Source organism: Euprymna scolopes, chromosome 6 (genome assembly GCF_053919585.1).
Source record: "Euprymna scolopes isolate OS-2025 chromosome 6, ASM5391958v1, whole genome shotgun sequence".
In the NCBI taxonomy this organism is placed as follows: domain Eukaryota; kingdom Metazoa; phylum Mollusca; class Cephalopoda; order Sepiida; family Sepiolidae; genus Euprymna; species Euprymna scolopes.
In genome coordinates, this window is record NC_136487.1 from 124,700,358 (window position 1) to 124,721,828 (window position 21,471).

The 21,471-nt window shown below is 33.6% G+C and overlaps 1 protein-coding gene across 1 annotated transcript in view; it reads left to right on the plus strand.

Annotated features, from left to right (window-relative positions):
* LOC145277931 (ankyrin repeat and SAM domain-containing protein 6-like) overlaps positions 1 to 21,471 on the plus strand; it is a 75,648-nt gene that overhangs the window by 19,314 nt on the left and 34,863 nt on the right. Inside the window, exons 6-12 of the mRNA XM_080130007.1 lie at positions 1,296 to 1,396; positions 7,603 to 7,720; positions 10,775 to 10,805; positions 11,693 to 11,806; positions 12,539 to 12,658; positions 15,562 to 15,729; positions 17,101 to 17,530. Of these exons, the coding sequence (XP_079986133.1) occupies positions 1,296 to 1,396; positions 7,603 to 7,720; positions 10,775 to 10,805; positions 11,693 to 11,806; positions 12,539 to 12,658; positions 15,562 to 15,729; positions 17,101 to 17,530 (1,082 nt within the window). The remainder of the gene's footprint in view (positions 1 to 1,295; positions 1,397 to 7,602; positions 7,721 to 10,774; positions 10,806 to 11,692; positions 11,807 to 12,538; positions 12,659 to 15,561; positions 15,730 to 17,100; positions 17,531 to 21,471) is intronic.

The following is a 21,471-nucleotide window of genomic DNA, read 5'->3' on the forward strand; positions in this document are numbered from 1 at the left end:
AGTTTTCTTTCAACACATTCTTAAAAATTGGTCAGTATTTTTGCGAAGAAGAAAAAAAATTGAATTTTCATTCAACACCTTCCAGCAGTTAACATAACCTGCCAGAATATGCCGATGATAACACGGCCCTTATTCTGTGTGAGTACTGAGTATTTTTAAAAAATTTTCTTATTTTCATTGAAAAGAGTGGAACGATAAAATTGTCGCCCTAAAGAAAACAATACTACAGCTTTATTTTAAAACTTTTATTGAAAAAATCAATTCCGGTAACTTTATTATGTAGTAGAGCTAACATCTATTCAATGTAGCCACCTTTAGCCTCAACCACCGCCTGGATACGGGTTCGGAACTGGGAACATGCCTTTTCCACAAGTGCCAGCACGAGGTTGGCGAATACTTTGTGGATGGCAGAGATCAGGCTGACTTTGGTGTTGTAGTGATGTACTTGACGTATAATTAGATGAAATAGTCCAACGGGTTCAGGTTGGGGGGTAGCAGTGAGAGAAGGGTACAGTAGCACTCCTTCTGAAGCCAAGCCTGTGTCTCTTTTGACTTGTGGGCCAGTGCCGAGTCCTGCTGCCACACTCAGTCTGACAGCGGCCACCTAATTGCACCAGGGGATCACCATACTCTTCAGCACATCCAAGTACATTTTCGTGGCGACTTTCAAGCCAACTTTGAAGATGTGAGGTGGCATGATGTGGCCCTCACTTGAAACCACACCAAAGACCATAACCGTGGCTGGAAACTTTGTTTTCATCACCTTGTGCACGTCCCAGTTATTCATGACAATCCAGCGATGCATTTTGAGGGTGCTGTTGTCATAATTTGGATTGGTAGAGAGCATAAGCTCTACAGTGGTGCATCACTGATCTCGTTTGTTGAACATTGTGTCACTTTCAGACATGATAGAAGGATCCTATTGCTCTAGTGTACACAACTAGTAGATGGTCTTCAACAAAAAAGAAAATTGGTTTTCATCAAATTGAAATAGAATCATGTTTTCTTTTTTTTTTTTTTTTTTTTAGAGTGACAATTTTATCGTTCCACCCTGTAATGTACCGACTGAAGCTGCACTCACCCTATGTGAGTTGAACCAGATTCCTGCAAAGGAAGTTTCATGGGATTATGAAGTTCACAAACGGTTCCTAGTCACATGTATATCCCCGTCCTTCAAGTGGTTAACGTAACCTGCCTAGAATATGCCGACAATAACACAGTTCCTATTCTGCATAAATACTGTTTTTCAATTTTTTAAATCTTATTTTCATTGAATTTTTGCTTTGATTTTCTAGCCAAAAAAATGTTGCTCTATTCCTTGTAAATGATGCAAAAGCTGAGGTTACTTTGCAAGCCAAAAATGGATGTACAGCATTTGACATGGCCTCTCTCTTAGGTCAGTATTTGTTTTGATTATTTTTTTTTTATTAAAATACTAATTAATTAACCAATGATGAAAGCAAATAATGTTTATTAAAAATAAAATGGAAATGTATTATAAAATTAAACACCAATACAATTTTTTAGGGTTTTGTTTTGTTGAAATTTTGGTCAATGTATGCTACACATTTGCATTGCCTCCAAATTTGCTACCAAATAATTTTTTTTTTAATTTGTAATAGTATCAATTAAAGACAAAATTTTCAAATTATCAAATAACTAGCAGGACCTGTTAACCGGCATAGCCTGGTGGAAGTATACCCCACCCTCATAAAAAGTTTAAGTACGGCTGTTGTTGGTATTGCCCAACACACAACCCCCCCAAACCCCAACCTCCTCATGCTAAGAACAGCCTTTGGAATAGACCCTCCCAACATCCTCATGTCTAGAATGGCTTTTGGAATAAACACCCCCAACCTACCCCTGTTAACAACGGATCTCGGAGTAGACACCCCATTTTGTGAGGGGCGGGTTGTCAAAATATCTGCCCAAAATTTAATCTTGATAATCGTCATGATCCCCACGCACAAATACTATGAACCAACCTTGTGATTTTAGGTGTGCAGTGTCAGTCAGAAAAAATTTAAATGTTGGGTACTTATATAATTTTTGTTACCATGCTGAAAAGATGTTATTATTTTGAAAACCATTCTGAACGTGTTAGGAGAGAGTGTTTTGTAAGTAATCCGTGTTTGTAAGATATCTGTGTTGACTTTTAAGATCCCCTTTTAGTTATAGGGTGTGTATTGATCAAGAAAAAAAACTAAAAAAAAAAAGAAAGTAAAGGGAACGTTGGTGACTACATTGCCCAAAAACTTCTATTAAATATTAGTTTTTTTATAATGCAAATAGGTAACAAATACGTATGCAAGCAAAAAATTTTTTTAGTTTTGTAATTTCACAACAGTAGTTTCTATAAATATAATAGAAAAAAAATAAAGTTATATTGGTTAATATTCTAAAAACATTTGCATACAATGACAATGTGTTTTTCTTCTGTAAACGCAAATAGTTCACAAATAATGTAGGTCATCGCTAATTTTTTTTATTTGCGGACTTGGTTCTTGTGACTCTCTTGCCTCCCAATTTTTTGTCTGGTAAGATTTTAATCACGTGATTACGGTGTATCGACAATAAAAGAAACCATCTAATCAAGTGCCGATTTTTATGGATTTTAGCTGAATACAATATTAAAAATTGCATAAACATAAGAATAAGCAAAGTAAACATTTTTAAGTATTAAAATGTTAAAACTTAAAAACATTTTAAAAAAAACACCAAAAAAAAACTAACGTAAGGCAAACGAACAATGTTAAATGTAAAAATCGGAAAAACAAAAAGAAAACGCGAAACAGAAAAATGAACGTTAAAACTTTGTTAAAAAATCTGAAAAAAAAAACAAAAAAAAACATGTGAAAAATGGCTTAAATAACCCTGTTTCAATATTAAAATTTAAAAAGATTGAAAAAAAAAAAAGACATCTCGCACCACGATTCGAACCCAAAACATTTAGATAATGAGACCACCCTTTAAGCAACTGAGCTAAGACGACGTTGACGAAATTGGATCGTTTTTTTTTTTTAATATTTAAACTAAATCATGTTCTGACATCATTTGCGCATACGTAGAAGCGAACATGTCATGAGAGGACAATTTTTGCTGAACCCCCCCCCCCTCCCTGTAGAAAACTGCTGATTTTAAGGGTGAAGCAATTAATGTTTTTGCCCAATTTTTCGATATTTGTCGGGCGAAGGTTGAAACCTTAAAATGATACCAGTTTCGTGAAAATCCGTGACCGGTGTCGAAAGTTTTTGCGAAACACACATACATACAAACATACATACACACATTTTCGCTTTTATATATATAGATGTTTTTTGAGGGAGTGGGGAAAACTGCTTTTGGAATAAACACCCCTCCCCAACCTCCCCATGGTAAGAACCACCATTAGCCAAAAAAAAAAAAAAAATGATTTAATAATCTGTTTTGGTGCAAATAAAAAGTATCTTTAATTGTTACACAAAAACTTTAAAAAAAAAAAAAAGACTTTGCTTATATGTTTTGTTTTGAAATTTTCGTTTGACAAGAAAACAAAACAAATGACAATTAGAAAACTTTTATATAAAAAAATAAAACAAAAAACTTGTATCTGTAGGTCTGTGTTTCTTGGTTTATTATTTTAAAATTTGAATGTAAAAAAAAAAAACATGATTGTCTCTCTTTCTCTCTATCTCTCTATCGAAAACTTGTTAATGGATTCACTAAATAAGCCAACGATAAATGTCACTTATGTATTATGAAGAAGATATTTTTTTTTGGGGGGGGGGTGTATTGTATTTTTTAAATAATTACACAAACTTTAAATTTCAGTAATTGTGAATGTAATCAAACGGTCCTCTTAGTAAATGAAATATGTAAACTAAAGCGGTGCGTATTGCACCGGTGTTTGTAAATAGTATTTGCAAGTTAAATTTAAGTTTTACAATCTCTTTGTTTTTTCATGTAATTGGTGAAACTATGTGAAATGTGTTTGAGGGCAAACAAAAGCAGATATGTTTCTCTCCCTCAGTTGGTACCGTGGTTGAAAATGTGTTAATGGATTAACAATTAAGTCAATCGTAAATGATGTAGCTTATGTGGTAGGAGAAAGATATTTTTTTTTTCTTTTATGTTTTGGAGTGTAATAATTTCACAAATAAACATTATAATGTAAGAATGTTTCAGTGGGAAAATGTCATGAATTATTTAAATAAAATGTTAGAACAATGTGTTAGTACAGAAATGGCAATGTGATTTAGTTTTGAAGTGTTCGTTTAATGGCTGAATAAAGGAATAAGGGAATTATAGAATGTATAATTCTCAGCCAATCAGATTTTCGGATTTATGGAAAGGAGAAGTCATTTGTGTAGATCGAAAGTGTTAAGAATATGCATGTGTGTATATAATTAGTAGTTAGATAATGACAGAGATGACCCAAAAAGGAGAAAAATAGAATAAATGGATGCGGTGTAGAACAGTGTCATAAAAGGACTCCGTATAGAGAGGGTGTAATTTTAGCTACTTCCTTTTGTTGGTTAGGACGATGATGGTCATGGTGCTCTTCGGAATAAAAGTAATGTTTTAATATTATGAAGCAATGTGTATGTAATTGCAAATTATAGCTAGATAACTTAATGGCTAATGATGTAAAAATGATAATTTTCTATGTACCATCTGTTGTTGTCAAACTATGACAGTTTTGTCCAGAGGAAAAAAAATTGTCTACTTTGTTATATACAAGAAGATAATCAAATGCTAGCAACCAATCACACAGAAACCGCTCAATAAAACATGCTGGATATTTTAGAATTTCCACTAATAATTTTTTGTGTCCACAGGAAAAGGACTCTTGCTTTCCATCTGCAAACTTTTACAATTCAAGACTTATACAGTTAGTTACCCACCGGAAACTCTATCTTTCCTCTCAGGACTTATACAGATTAGCTACCCATAAGAAAATCTTTTAAAATTGAACATGGCTTTCAATTCAAAAGTATATTTTTCTGAAGAATAAAAAAATATATTTAGAATATGGGGGGGGGGGGTTAATGTATGCATGCACATCCGCCAGTTATGCTATTAAATTTATTCCTCTATTTTCAGCTGAAACTGACAATTATTTACACACTAACAGGGATATCCAATGTTACCCGGGAGGATGGATAACAAATAAATTTTTTTAGAGTGTCCACGGTATTTTATTTTTTTTCTATTCTAGATCAAACTGTTTGAAGATACCAGCTTCTTGACTTAAAATCCACCTAACATTTATTGTTAATGTTTTTTTTTCCTTTCCCTTTGCAAAACTCAATCATGTTCTTCAAAATACAAAGGCATCAATTTCTCTTTACAAATCAATTAAACCAAAAACCATGAATAAATATTTGAAGATATAAAGAACTTAAAGCATTTCTTTTTTTTTTTTTTTTTTTTTGACCAAAATGAGTGGATTCAATATTAAATAACTTAAAAAGGATTGATATGGCATAAAAAAAATAAAAACAATCAAACTGCCTCAATACGGGTTTGGAATTGGGAGCATGCTTTTTTCAGAACCGCCAACGGGAGCTTGGTGAATACTCTGTAGATGTCGTCGATCAGGCTGGCTTTAGTGTTTTTTCAATTTTATATAGTAATTCAATTCTCGGTTAATAGCCCACGTCTCTCTTTCTCTCTTCAGCAACTGGTTCAATATAATATAGAGAAAGACAAAGGAAAAGCTATCTTCATTCATCATATTCGGTTTTAGGTTCATTTTATATGCTGATATATGTTTGATAGCTTTTCGGGACAAGATCAAAGTGTAGTATCTGTTCTTCAGATGCTGCACTTCAATTTCTTGTTCTCTGTCAGTGGAGGAGAAATCCTTCACTACTGAGACAATTTTTATTTTTGTTCCTTTTCTCCACGTTAAAAAACGACTCTGGTGTCTAACTCTGTCCCGTGGGGAGGCATTGTAAATAGGACTTCCAAGTTAAACTATCTTTCATCAGGTCTTTATTTATCCCTCTTTCAGTTATAGTCATCTAATGTACTTCCTAACTTCTAGCATAGCGCTACCGAAAGCGGTGGTAAGACAAATTAGTTCCTGTACTTTTTTGTCTCTCATGCCTATATCTCTCCTATGCATGTACTCTCTTTTTTTTCTTTTTTTTTTTTTTTTTAATACATTTTTCCAATCGTTTTTATACTTTCAATAAACATATTTATTATATAAATTCACATATAAAAAAAATTTATTTTTATAATTTCATAAATATATATTTCTTATAAAATTTCAAATAAAATAAAATCTTTTATTTATTTTTTTTTTTTAATTTTGTCATGAAAAGGGCAAAGACTAATTGTGTTATTTTTATCTCTATAGTTTTTAATTTTTATTTTATACTTTTCGATAACATCCTTTTCTTATATTTTTATTTCAATAAATCGCTTCACAGTAGAAATACTGGGCAATAAAAGTGGAGGAACTGATTTGCCTTATCACCGCTTCCAGTAGCACTACACCGGATTTTAGGAAGTACATTAGCTGACTATAACTACTGATATATGTTCGGTAGCTTTTACAAGCGAACCTATCTTTGACCAGGTCTTTATTTATCCCTCTTTTTCTTAAGTCCACGTTTATCACATTTTCCTTGACCTTCCACTGTGAGTCAACGCCGCTACCTCAACTGTTCTATATTTATAAACCCAGAAATTCTTATTCTTTCAATGTGGCTATACCATCAGAACCTCCTGTTCTGCACACATCACTTCATGGCCAGAATTCCCCCTATATTAAAAAATAAAAATTAAAAAAAAAACAATCTGTATGACGTTATATATCTCTGATGAAACGAAAATATCATATTCCAAAAATCACCTAAAATGATCAAGTAGTTTTATTTTAAGTAAAAAGAAATAAAATTCTGAGTATCCAAGGGAGAAGTCATTATTTATGTAGATCCCACCATTTTGTAAAAAATATCTGAAGAAACATAACTCGACAATAATTCAAACTTGCAATATTTAATCGCTTAATAATGATTTTCTCTATAAAAAAGCTACTTGATCAATTTAAGTGATTTTTGGAATGATATTTTCATTTACGTACATCATAAAGATTTTTCTTTATTTTTGTTTTTAATATAAGGGGATTCTGGACAAGAACACGCATCTCCCTATACTGTCTTAATTTAATCTTTAAGGCTTACATTACACGTGTAGCGTATCATTCTCATATGATTGCTCTCCATACAACATATCTTCAACCCTCACTGGCCAGACTTCATTTCTATATATATCATCAAACTGCATACACATGCCTGATAGACCGTTCCAGTAGTAAGTTCCCTGATCTTACTCCATCTATTCCTAATTCTTACTTTTACCCTAACACCTACTCCATCCTGTGTTCTAATGGTATCACCAAAGTAACTAAGTTTCTGAAGAAGCTCAATAACATCAACAGCTGACTTACTGTCTGACCTAGTTTCCGTGTTGTTTTTGGAACAACTACTAGTAACATTGGAAGAAAGTTGTTTTTTTTATTATTATTTTACATCTTTTAAAATGATTGTTATATTTCTAAAATAAAAATAAAACTCACAATCTTTTCAATTGTATTTTCCTTTCATTCAGATGATGTTGATACGGAACTCCTGCGTTTGCTCGCAGAAAAAACTATGAAAGTTAATCAACGTCAAGGAAAGGGCAAAAGGCCATTGGGAAAACAGAATGGTTCTACCCCAGACTACAGGTACAATTTTGAATTGTCATTAAAAATTCTTGTTCAACTACAGATGGTCTTGTATAAGAGTGTTTGTATTCTTTGCATTATTCAGACTTCTGCTCTCATCTTGAGCGTTATTCTCACAATGTTTCAGCCGATGTAACCTCTGACCTTCAAGTATATCTTGACGAACTCTGGAACTTTGTCGAATTTGGAAATCTGTGTGGAATTTCGAACAGAATCCTGGGGTTAGGATGCTCTCATTCTGTCAGCAATGACCAGATAGAAGTTTTTAATAATGCACAATTGTATTTTGAGTCTCTCTTGTATTGAGGATTCAACCTTCAGGAGAGCATTATGTAGAACTTAATTTTAAATTGTACTTTATCCGTTACGCCCTGGGTCCTTGCGAATGAAAATGGTAGTATTGTAGATTAACACTTTTTGCTAACCTCTACCCGCTCAAATAAAATAAAATAAGATTCTAGATTTTCTTTGGCAATTATGAGCAAACACACTGGCCCTCAGGTTAAGAAATTCATCTTGATTTCAGATTTTTTTTTGTCATTGACCATTTACATGCATGTACATTTGTCTTTGCATGAAAGAGTAAGTAACTGTGATGAATTGTTTTTGTTAGCAAAAACATTAAAAATTATGCTTTTTAAACAAATATTTTTTTTTAATTGAAATAACTCAAGACAAGGCATGAAACCACTTGAGCTAACAAGAATGAAAGGTGATTATTGCAAAGACAGGAGATGCCTATTGACCTTGCTCTTGAAAAGACCAAGGATGTGGGTAGAAGGAAAACAGTGAGCAGGAATAGAGTTCCACAGTCTTGCAGTCCTTGGAAAGAATCTACTGGAATAGGAAACTGTATTACAATGAGGTATTAAAACAGTGAATTGATGAAGACTTCTAGACCAATGAGTTGGAACAAAGGAAGCAAAGAACAGATCAGACAATTCAGAGGAACACATGCTATAATAGTATTTGTAGAAAAGACTGAGACTAGCAACATCATGTCTGTGAGATAGTAGTTGCAGTGAAGAAGAACGTGTGGGGTCAATCAAATTACAGATATGTTTCTGCAATTTATCAAGGACCTTCAAATGGGACACAGATTCAACAGTCCAAATATGACAACATTACTCCATACATGATCTGATAATGGATTTGTAGCGATAGAATATAACCTTGGGTGAGAGAGAATGTGTTTAGAGCGATAGAGAGAACCGATTTTACAAGAAGCAGAAAGAGCAATGGATTTGATAAATGAACTCGAAAGATTTGATGAGAAAAACCAAGAAGTTTTAGAATCAATGAATCTCAGGAAGGAAGGGGGCACGCCTACAATTTAAAGACAATAACTAAGTCTTAAAAGGATTAAATGAAGCAAACCATTTCTTACCCCAATTTATTTTAAATACTTTTTATGCCTACTTTTTTTTAAAAAAATTTTTATGTATTATTTTTTTCAGATTATCAAAAAACAGATCACTAAATTCAGGGTAGTGTTTTCTGTGTTAGAAGCATTGATTGAATTTAGATTGAAATACATTTGAAAGCCGAATTACAACGCAAAATTATGAAAATAAACAAGTATTTACTTGTTTAAAATTAATATATTTCAGAGTTATATTCTTTCGTCAGAATTCATTCTTCTGGCATTTCAAAAACAACACTGCAGATAACAGCACGCGGACTCTTCATAAACTTTTTTTCTTCAAGTTAACATTGTGGTGAGGAAAAAAATAAAATTCTGATGAAGGAGTATAACTCCGAAATATATTAATTTTAAACAAGTAAATACTTGTTTATTTTCATAATATTGCATTGTTATTCGATTTTCAAATGCATTCCTGTTTAAAAAAATCGATCACTTAGTTTGAACAATTATTTATGTCTTTTATGCTATTATGCTATGTTAATTTCTTTGAATTTATAGATGAATTTATATATTAGATTAAAAAAAAATCATTTAAACTAACATAACATTTTATTTTTAATATTGATATTGTAGTGACTACTGCCTTAGTTATGGGTACTCTGCCCATTCCTTTTTTGTCAACCAATCATGTTTCTGCAGTCATTCTTTTTGCAGATTGTTATCCTAATCTTCATAGTTGTTATTTCACTACGTTTCGACCAACTCCTCCTCTGGCCTTCTTACTGTGATTAACCGCGACGGGATAGGAATGCTGAGTCTTGTAACTTACCCCCAGTAATTACTGCCTTCCATAGTTGTTGGTCCTGTATATATGACCTTAAACTATATCCGATAGTGAGGCCCCAGCTTGCGGGCTTTGGGAATGTGGAGCCACCTTTTAATTGCCATTGCTCCCAGGTCCACTCTGACCCGGAGTGGTAGTACCTGTTAGGGTCCCAACTATGGGTTAAATAGAAACCGACTTGAAAACAACAAATATATTCTATTAAAAAATTTTTCTTCCGAATTTTTGGATTCGGCATTAAATAACCTGAAAAGGGTTGATGTGCCGTAAAACAAAAACAACCAACGAATCCATAGTTGTTGTCTCATCGTGTTTTGGCAAACTAATCTTCTGGCCTGATTGGGTTAGATTGAAACCGCTAACCAGGAACTGTAGAGACTCAACGTCTCTATCCACTGCATCACGGGCCCCTTTGGATAGATGTATTGAGTCTGTACGGTTCTAGGTGAGCATTGTATGAAGATAGCGATTTCAGTCCCACCTAAGCAGGCCAGAGAATTAGTTGGCCAAAACACGGTGAGACAACAACTATGGAAGACAGTAATTACTGGGGATAAGTTACAAGACTCTGCATTCCTTTCCCATCCTAGTTAATCACCTGAAGAAGGCCAGAGGATGAGTTGGCCGAAACCTGGTGAAATAACAACCATGAAGATGAGGATAACAGTCCACAAAAAAAAATGAATACACAAATTATGAAGTCTCATCTTAAAGGATTCAAAAAAAAAAAAATTATGTATGAACAAACACACTAACTTTTAATAGTATAAAGATGAAATGAATATTGTAACCTACTCCAGTGTATATTTTGCTAACTGTAATAAATACTTATTTTTCAAAACAGTGATGATGATCCTTCCAGAAATGGTTTGAAGGTAAGTTGAGAAAATTCTTATTTCGTATTTTATATGAAGGTAGAAATATTTAGATGTGTCTTAAATAAAATAATGTTGGAATTGGAAACAAAATTTTTCAACTGAAGGTTAGATTAAGTAGAAAAATGGAAAATTCCATTATAAATCTAAAAGAATTTAAGCTAACATGCCAGAAAATTGTGTCAGAGACAGGAAGTCTTCAGTGGCATGTAGCAGATAAGTTGATAAAATCTTTCTCTTGTTTCTGAGTCCTGAAGAAGAGTGGTTGTGTTTGGGATAGTTGATCCCTTTCTATATGGTTCTTGGACACAAGACCCTTTTGCTGAGTTTTCTTCAAGGTTTTATTGGAGAGAATTCACTTTGGAGGAAGAGAGACTAAATTACTAAAATTACTTAACTTCCTAACTTAAGAAATGAGTGACACGGACGGACATCGGTAAGATTTGCCTTAGATTATTCTACATTGAGCCATATCCCATCACTTCACGTATCCATTACGTCACAGAGAGGACTCAGCTGAAAACCTATGTTTCTCTTGCTCAAAAACATGTCACGTCATTGTTCAACTCCTGTTTTGTCTACAGAATTTGACCTCTTGCCCCAGCTTCAACTTCATTTAACTCGTCTCTGGGTACAATTTTGGTTGTAGATTAAGGTCTTCCCGACATGTACTAATGTGACTCTTGTCAAAAATTGCACTAGCTAACTTAATTGCTACTTACTGGCATAGGCTCCTTGCTATGTAACAATCATATCAAAGAATTAAATTAAATTTCATACTTTTTGAAGACCTCTTTTATTGAAATAAAAATATTTTGACTGATCAAGATACAAAAATTATAATATTTATAATACTATGTTTTTTGTTTGTTTGTTTTTTTTCTCAGGCCTGGTGGAGTCGATTGTCAAACCGTTTTCGGTATAAACTTGGACGGACAAACATTTCTCCATATTTTGCCACTACTCCTGATTTTGAACAAGAACATCAAAATTTGTCTGATGTAAGTATAAAGTTTACTTATCTTTTTTTTTTTTTTTTTTTTTTCACTTTTATCATTTGAATGTTTTTGTTGTTGTTATTAAATCAAATTAATTTTTACTAGTCATGTTTTAATTTCAATCCTGATTTTTCATCCTGGCAAGAAAACCCAGCAGGATTAAATGTAAAACTGTATGTTGTCATGTTTCCAGTCCATATTTTTTATGTTTATCTACACATAAAAAAAAAAAAAAAAAAAAAATCAGGAATAATAAGTTTACACTAAACTAACTCTTAACTAAATTTTATTTTAAGTTTGCAAGGGACGGAGGGGCATCAAGTAATGTATTTTAAAGCATTGAATATGGTCTATCCACTTCATTTTATTGTAGGAAAAATTTTTAACATTTTTATTTGTTTTATGAAATTATTTTTTTGCTAATTTTTTTTTTTTTTTTTTTAATTCTGCTAGTTTTTAATATTTTGTAATATTAAAGTTTGGAGGTGGGGCTCAATTATGTACTCAACTTTGATTGGGTGAAAGGGAATGCAAGTTCAGTGAGAGTTGTTGAAACACATTTTAGTTTTTAAACACACCCAGTCTTTTCCAGAGACAAATATTGGTCCCTGTGCATTCCAATTCCAAACCTTGAACACCATATACAATGAGACGAAGAACCGTTGATAATTCATATATGCTTATATACCACAACTATTTTGTCTGATGCATTCTTTCTTTCATTCTTCATCGCAGATATCAATAGTAGACCAAAGAATTCCGACTACTCCAATAAAACCACAACAAATAATTGATTTTAATAGTTATGAGACCATGCTGCAAGAGACCAAGCGAAGCGCCACGATGTGTACACAGGTACGTGACAAAATTCTCTTTTCTTTTGGTGTTTAAACTACAATTTTCTATTACTGATTCCAGTGGACAAACTTACACAAGTATAAGACAATCTATATTCAAGAAATCAAGAATCTTCAAGCAGCTTTCAAGAATTGTACAAAACATGGCGATCCCATCATAAGTGAGATAGCCTTTTCGTTTTCCAGCATATAAACCTTTTCTGGGTTATTTAATACTGAATGTAGACACTTTGGTAAAACTTTTTTGCTTTAATTTTTTTTTATATCATCAAATATTTATTCATGGTGTTTAGATAAATGGTGGAAACAAAAACAAGTTAAATAAGTAAATATTAACTAAATGCGCTGTGTGATTAAAGCTGGAATTCAAACACTGAAGTTCTAAATCGAAAACTAATTCAAGGGAGACTATCAAAATAGTTTATTTAATTAAATGATCTCCCTTGGACCTTAGAAATTATTTCTTAAATATTTAGTTATCTCAAGGTCTTTAACAACCTCAAAGTAATCAGAGTGTGGTATCTGTTCTTCAGATGCTGCACTTTAATTTGTTGTTCTCTGTCAGTGGAAGAGAAATCTTTCACGACCGAGACAATTTTTATTTTTGTTCCTTTTCTCCACATTAAAAAACGACCCTGGTGTCTAACTCTGTCCTGTGGGGAGACATTGTAAATAGGAACCTCAAAGTAATGAAAAGTTCATAATATAACCAAAACATAAAAAAAGAGTACATTTAAAAAAAATTTACAGTCTCTCTCTCTCTCTCTCTCTCTCTCTCTTCCCCCCCCCCCAAGTTTGAGAGATTTTAAAATTTAGACAGATTAGGTTCTTTTCATGCCTCATCTAACTCATGGCGTTAAAATAGATCAACAATTTGTGCCTGCAAAGAGGGGATAGTGACGAAGGAGGTTACTATTTGCTTTTCTTTCTTTTTTTAGGAGAGAGAAGTTAGTTCTGCTACAATTTTGCTGTATTTGGTTTTATTGTTTTGTAGAGGAAAATTGGGAGAGAGGGTGCAGAACATGATTGAGTTTTGCAAAGGAAAAGAAGAAAAAAAATTATTTGGTGCATCTTAGATTGGGGAGCAGATATCTTTAGACCGTCTGATTTAGTAACACCAGGCATCCTATGCAAGAGAGGCATCATATAATGCACATGTCCGACCTATACTACTACTGTATGACTATTAGACGTGGCCAATGATAAAACATTAGAATGACATGATCTTTTATGCAGTGCATTAGATGCAGAAAATTGCGTTTTATGGTGCTGTTTTACAACTTGCCATTTTTAACAGGTTCTTCTGCAGTTTAATTAACCGTTTTTACTTGAGTAACGTGCCGATATTAATCAAACAAGAACTGTTTAATATTTCACAAAAATTCTGTTTACATTGGGGTGGAATGAAGTGCAAACAGAATTTTTGTGAAATATTAAACATTTTTTCTGCTCGGTTAATGTTGGCGCGTTACTTACAGAAAAACGGTTAATTAAACTGCAGAAGCACCTGTTAAAAACTATACAATTGCTATAATTGAATACCCCCCCCTCCCAAAAAAAAAAGAACGAAAAACATAAAAGTATGTTTTTGTAAATCGCTTGTGAGAATTTACTGACAGCATTGTTAGCGTCCTAACTCTACAGGCCTCCATGAGAAAGTATGTTGAAAGTGGTACGAGCATATCACTCGCTGCCAATCAGCCAAAATGTTCAAGGTGTGTTTCACATTGATGTTGATAGCCGCATAAGATATGGGGAGATCAGTTGATGATGACTTAATTCTGGCGAGTGGCACAAGTGAGACAAGAAAAGTATTTGGATGGCCTAGGGTAGGAGACTGAATACCCTTTTGTGAAAATTTATGCTTCTTCATTTTATGAAATTTTAATAAGTATTAAAACGGGTGCACACACTTTTTTAGCATAAGAGCTACTTATGACATGACAAGTTAAAATGATCTATCACCTACTAAAAATTGAGGGAGGAGGTAAAAAGTCAGAGAAAAATGAGAGATCCATTTTCTGATAAATAAATAATTGAAATTAAAGATTTAAAAAAAAAAAATTTTTTTTTAAGGCAATACCATGTAATTTCTCCGCCATTTGTGTGCTTGAAATTAAAGAATATTTTTAACATTTTTTTTTTTAATCATTATGTAAAAAAAAAAAAAACTGCAGATAAAAGAATATAATTTCTATAATTTCTCATAATTCTTCATTTATTGAATAAAAATGCTTACTAAAAAGAATGAGAACAATTAAAAGTGAAAATATTTTTTTTTTTTACGAAGAAGTCACCATTTATCAAGGCCTAAAAGCTACTTTAGGATAAGGGTAATCTATTATATAAATCTCACCTGTCTGTTTATGTGTGTATGTCTGCCTGAAACTTTCGTCAAAGGCAACAGATCTTCATGAGATCGGTATCGTTTTGAAGCTCAACTCTTCGGATGACAAATATAAAAAAAAAATTGCCCAAAACATTAAATCCTTCACCCTCAACTAGGCACTTTTTTACGAGGAGGGTTCGCTTTTTTCGCCGATATTTTCAAAAGTCATCCCCTCTTTTTGATTGTCTAGCCTTAATTTAAACCTATGTCACTCCTGGTTTGGCAATGGACACAACAGCAAACGCATCACTTTTTTTTTTTTCACATTCTTTTCCTCCTTCACGGTACGGGTTCGAGCTTGACTGCCTGCTACCACTTTTTATTTTTTTTTTTAACATATCTACAAATACTGCCAGACACATAAAGTACCATTGTGTGTAATTTCATAAAAATCGGCCCAACTGTTTTCAAGTCCATAGGGATCGCACACACACTCTCACACTCTCACACACAGTTTTTTTTATATAATAATAGAGATAATTGCTGTTTGAGTCTCTTTGTATTTCTTGCAGGATTCAAGCCCATCACATTCCAATTCATGCGAAACGCTCAAGCCAGTAATACCACCATTTTTACCACCTCCAACATTTGGACTCGATACCTCTGATTCCAGTCCTCGTAGACCATGCAGTGGACGTAGAACTGCTCCTGTCTCTCCAGTTCTTACTAATTCTGCTTTGGTAAGTCTCCTCTACTTATTTTTTGCCCCCCCCCCCCCACACACACACACAAAAGGAGGGTGGACCTGTAAATTCACCCTTGTTTGTTCATCCATCCGCACGTTTTTCCATAAATACACCTTGGAATTTTTGCTCAAACATTAAACATGATATGAGTAAAAAAAAGGGTAGCGGAACAGATTTTCTGGGAAAACTCTGGTTGCCCCTCCCCCTTCCCCTGGGGTGCCTTTCGGGTTAAAATGGCTAAAATTGACACTTTTGTGCTTATTAAAAAAAATTTATGCCTTGGATTTTTATAAAACTTTCTGAAAAGTTGTAACTAACTGATTTCTATATAATTTTGTTTGTCTATACTTCGCGATAACTCTTGGGTTTGCCCAGGGGCTCTTTTAGGGCTAATAAAAACACTCCATTTTTGGGACTATTTTACCATATTTATCCAAAATTTTCTGTATGTCTATTTAGCAGTTTTGCATGGTGTTGAACTCAAATTTAAATATGTTAAGCCTTGGGGACTTTTGGGGCTAAATGCGGGTGCAAATGATGGACAGTCATTTCTTGTTTTGCATATAAATTTACATATGTTAAGGCCTAAAACTGCACCGTTTGTTCATTTTCACGAGGATTTGACGGCCCCTGGGGACTTTTGGGGCTAAATGGAGGGGGTGATGAACTTGGTCATTTTTTTTATGCCTCGTTCACTGTGCACTCACAGGGAACCACTTGTTTCTTTCTTAAACAGAAGGAGCAGAAACTTGTTATTGGCAGAAATATATTTTATTTCCTGTTAGTTTCGGTTTTCGTTCAGAATTTCCTTCATATTAAAAAAGCAAAAATAAAAAAAAGTCTGTACCATATATGTATCCGTGATGGAATAAAAATGTCATATTCCAAAAATCACATAAATTTATCAAGTAGTTTTATTTTCACTAAGAAAATCAAATTTTATGAGTCAGCAAAAAGAGACTCTTGCACTGTCATCTTGAAGAAACAAGCGTAGATAATTCCACAATAATTCAAACTTCCAAGATCAGCCTCGTAATGCATATGATTTTTCATAAATCGCTTAAAATTGTTTAAAAATGATTTTCTCTATGAAAATAAATTTTATCAATTTACCTGATGTTTGAAATATGATCTTTTCATTCCATTATGGCTACATACATCATAAAAAATTTTCTGTATTTTCTTCTTTTTTTTTTTTTTAAATAAGGAGAATTTGGGACAAGCACCTCAGTTTCTTTCTGAAAATACTTATTCCGACTAAGAAAGTTTTTAGAGTTGATACTTTTTTTTTTCTTTTATACACAAATAAACAAAAATCTTATGTAGCTTAACAATATTCTTTTGTTTGTTTCTGATTTTTTGCAGTCATGTGGCCGCTGGGTAGCTGGTCCATCAAAATTTGTCTACAACCGGTCACTGAGTAATTTGAATGTCCATCAAGTAAACAGTCCGACTTCAACAGCGTTACCCACCTATCTACCCCCAAGATCTTCCATTGGTGCCTCTGGAACAGCCTCTTCTTCAAACCCTTCAATATCTGGTTTCAAAAAAAGTTTTCAGCCGTCCCCATCTTCAGCAAATTACAGCAGCATCACCTCTATGTCATCCCCAGTGGTTGACAACCCTGGAGTGACTGTGGCTCCCGCCTGTGCTGTTGGGACCCGACTAGGACTGGGAGCAGGAGGAAACTTTGGTGGTGGATTAGGTGTCACAGCTTCTCCTTCTAGTCGTACTGGAAGAGAAGCTATTGTAGGTGTTGGGAACTCTGAAACTGGGGTCAGCCTACCTGGAACAGGTTTGTGCAAAACTGACTTAGAATCAAATCTGAAATAACTTATACCAAATGCTTTAAAATTTATTTATCCATCGACCTGTATATTTTTAAAGTGTGGAAATTTATTGTAAGATTTATTATTTTTTAATTTGTTATTGTTAATGTCACTTATTTGAACACCCAATCAATCAAGTGTCAACCTTTTTTTTGGGGGGGGGGGGTAGTCGATAATTTCACAACTTAGGGTTAGTTGTAGAGTAAGACATTTTTTTTTTTTTTAAATTATCTTTTAAGCTAAAAAAAGATTACCTTACCCTACAACTAACCCTAAGTCTAGGAAGGCTTACCAGTTGGACTTAGATAAGGTAAGTCTTTTGTTTTTTAAGGAATAAAACCTCAGCAACAGAAATGGCATCATATTGACCATGTTGTATTCCGACTTGATCTGAAAAACAAGTATCGGCAAAATCTTATATTAAAATAAAAGAAAACAAACTTTAAAACAGTTTCAGAGTGTTAAAGCTGCACAGGTTGGTAGAAATTTTAATTTTATTGTATTTGGTAAAAGTCTTATATATTTTTTTTATTTCTTGATTTTAACCATACTGAATAATTACTGGCTTATTAATTATGGTAAAAAGAAATCAATGTTTTCCTAAAATAGTTATTTAGGAATTTAGTTAAAATTTTAAAATATAATTTAAATTCGAAATGAAAAAATTCTTTGGGCTGGAAGCTGATTTGGTATTTCTTCTAATTTAGATTAAATTATAAGAGTTTGTTTATAAATTACATCCTTATAAAGACTGCTGCTTCGTGGGGTGATTTTGCCAAGATATATTTAATACCGTTTGTGGCATACCGGTGTATGTGCTGTCTAGTTTTCTTTCTAATCGTTTGGTGAGTGTCCAGGCTGTAGCACCGTAAACATGGACAGACTCTACCACGGCCCTGGCAACCTACCTGCCATATCTAATACCATCAGGGAGAGATGCCTACAATTTGCCAGTCACTGAGGACCAAGCATGAATTGGTGAGTGATGTATTGCTATGGACTTCAAGATCCAGACAGACAAGCAAAGGATGACCTAGATCCACATACATCCAGCAAATAGCACACGACGCCAACTGTAAACCTGAAGATCTGAGGTGGCTGATGGAAGACGGGAAACTCTGGAGAGGAAGAGTCACATTGGTCCGGGCAAGGAGCCCGTCATGATGATGATGAAGACTGCTGTTGATGAAGGGAAGAGTCTATAAGACATGTAAACACAGTGAGATGATCTATAGAAGTATAAGCTGGCCAGTGATGGGTTGGGGATATATGTTGCATGGAAAGAAATGATATGATGGATGTGTAATGAGGAAAGAGTTTAATGGCATGAGAGGCTGTGAACAAGATTTATGACACGATTAGATGATGAGAGCTTCATGATCTAATATGTAGTCGCATATGTCACATTGAGAGACACTTTTCTAAAAGGCGCGGGCACTGAAATTCAAGATAAAAGGAAGTAACTCGGAGGTTGATTTCTATTCAAGTATTATTTCAGATGTTAACGTATGAAATAATGCTTAAATAATTAAATATTTCAGATGTTAACATATTAGTAAGCCATGATACCTCACATTTATAAAATATACATTAACTTATAAAATTACCATTACATCAGAAAATCCTGACTATTTCAATTGTCAGTTTGATTTCAACTAAGAAGCTTTTTTTTTTCTTTTTTTTTTTTTTTTGTATAATTTTATTTTTTACATTTATTTACCTTAAACAAGGCATATTGTTACTGAAACATTAGGGTCAGATTTTTAGGAGCATCCTAAGTGGGGAGTTGTGCAGCAAGATGTTCACACACATTACATTTAAATTTCTACAATTCCTAGTACAATCGAGGGAGAAATGTGGATCCCGGAGAGAATTCTAAAAGCAAACAGATCAAGGAAAGAAACAATTAGAGCAGAAAGCTTTCTAACATCTGAGGAAGGGGTGGGATTTTGCTGATAGGTTGGTTAGTGCAGCAAGTTCATTGGAGCACATTTCATTGAAGTACAATGGCCCCTCTACATATGAGATTAATTTGTTCCCGGGTAGAGATCGTATCTAGAGTTTCTTGTATCTCAAACAAATTTTCATATAAAAAATAACTGAAAACGAATTAATCCGTTCTCAGCTTTGGTATCTGCACTTGCTGCTTCACCATGCCTTATTATAGAGTGGATTCCAGTCCTTTTCTTGAATTTTTCAAACCAGCCATGGCTGGCTTTGAAATCCACTCTACGAGTACCCGAATTGTCTCTCCCTCTGTTGACGCTGCCTCACGTTGTAGGTCCATGTAGATGGAGAGCACCTTCTTGGAGATGATGGTCTCCGTGATGGTATCTCCTGCCACTTCTTGTTGTGTATCCACAACAGAAGCCTCTCCATTTCGTCATGGGTGTCATTTCTCAATTTGGAAATAATAGTCACACCCTTAGTCGGTTTTATAGCTTTTATGGCATCTTTCTGTTTCAATATCGTACAGATCGTCGATGATGACCGACTGTACTACTTCATGAGATCACTCACACGCAAACACCACGTTCATGTTTGCTTATTATCTCTTGCTTCATTTCGATCGACATCCTCTTTTTTTCTCAGAGCACACCTTTCCATTTCCTTTTTTTTTAAACTCATTAGTTAGGATCATAAAAAAATGTCACAAAAAGGAGATACAATGTGATAAAAACAAAGCAAGAGTGTGGGGATCAGGTCTGTATGTTGGGGAACACGTGCTAACTGGGACAAGCTGATGGGCGATCTCGACCAATCGGCCACTTAGCAGTAGCATCTGGAAACTCTCGTACTTTGGATTTTCTCTCATATGTAGGTCAAGATTTTTGCTTTGGAAGACGTCTTGTATCTCAAATTTTTTGTAAATAGAGTAGCTCGAATGTAGGGGGGGGGGGGCACTGTACTTGTAAAACAAACACGGGAACGCAACATTGCGATGATGGAGGTGAAGCTGGAATTTGATGAAAGGGTGGGATCTATAAGATTAGAGGTTCTTTTTTGGACCTTGTCTGAAGTCACTTGTTTAGCTCATAGCATTTCTGCATTTTAGGGTTTCAAGACAATTTTTTTGCTTTCATTTTTTTTTTTTTTAAGAGTTGCGCTTGTTTTATTGAAGTTTTGCAAATCTTTTTGATAAATCAAAATAAAGTATTTGGAAAATGAAAAAGTAACGCAGAAGCAAATCACATTTATTGAATAAAAATTTTTTTTTTTTTTTAATGAAAACTTTTTCATTTGCAATTTTTTAAATAACTAAAAAAAACGCAATTTGCAATATTTTTTTAAAATCCACTTAAAACCATTAGTTTTGTTTGTTTTAAGTGAATATCATTTCTGATTCACAGGAACGAATCTTGGAGGAAGAAATGAGTTTGTGCAACTGAGAAATCAATTTTTTTTTCTGGTCCAAAATAAAATAAAATATTTTCCAAATTGAGGGCATTTACGTTCTATTTTCGGAAAAATTCTTGACCTAATTTTAATAGATTTTGTGATTGTTGTTCTTTATACTGGGTGTAATTCTTCAAAAATGAAGCAAAAAAACACAAAAAACAATTGTCCTGAAAACTTAAAATGCACACGTGAAAAACTAATTGTGTAATTTTCATAGGTCTGGCTAGTATGACTTAATCTTTGATAACTGAATTTTGTCAAAAAAAAAAAAACTTTGGATGTACCTTTCCTATAGTGTGTCTTCGAAAAAAATACATTTCAGATTAAAACATTATTATGTACTTACGTGTTATGCCGAAATTAGTATGAACTCCAAAAATTACAAAATGGTCCAGTAGAAAAATAATTATGAGTAAAATCAGAATTTTTTAAGTTGCAATTTTTCACTGTAAATTAATCCTTTAGAAGATCAAAATCAGGGGGAGATAACTGCATCTAAATTTTTATA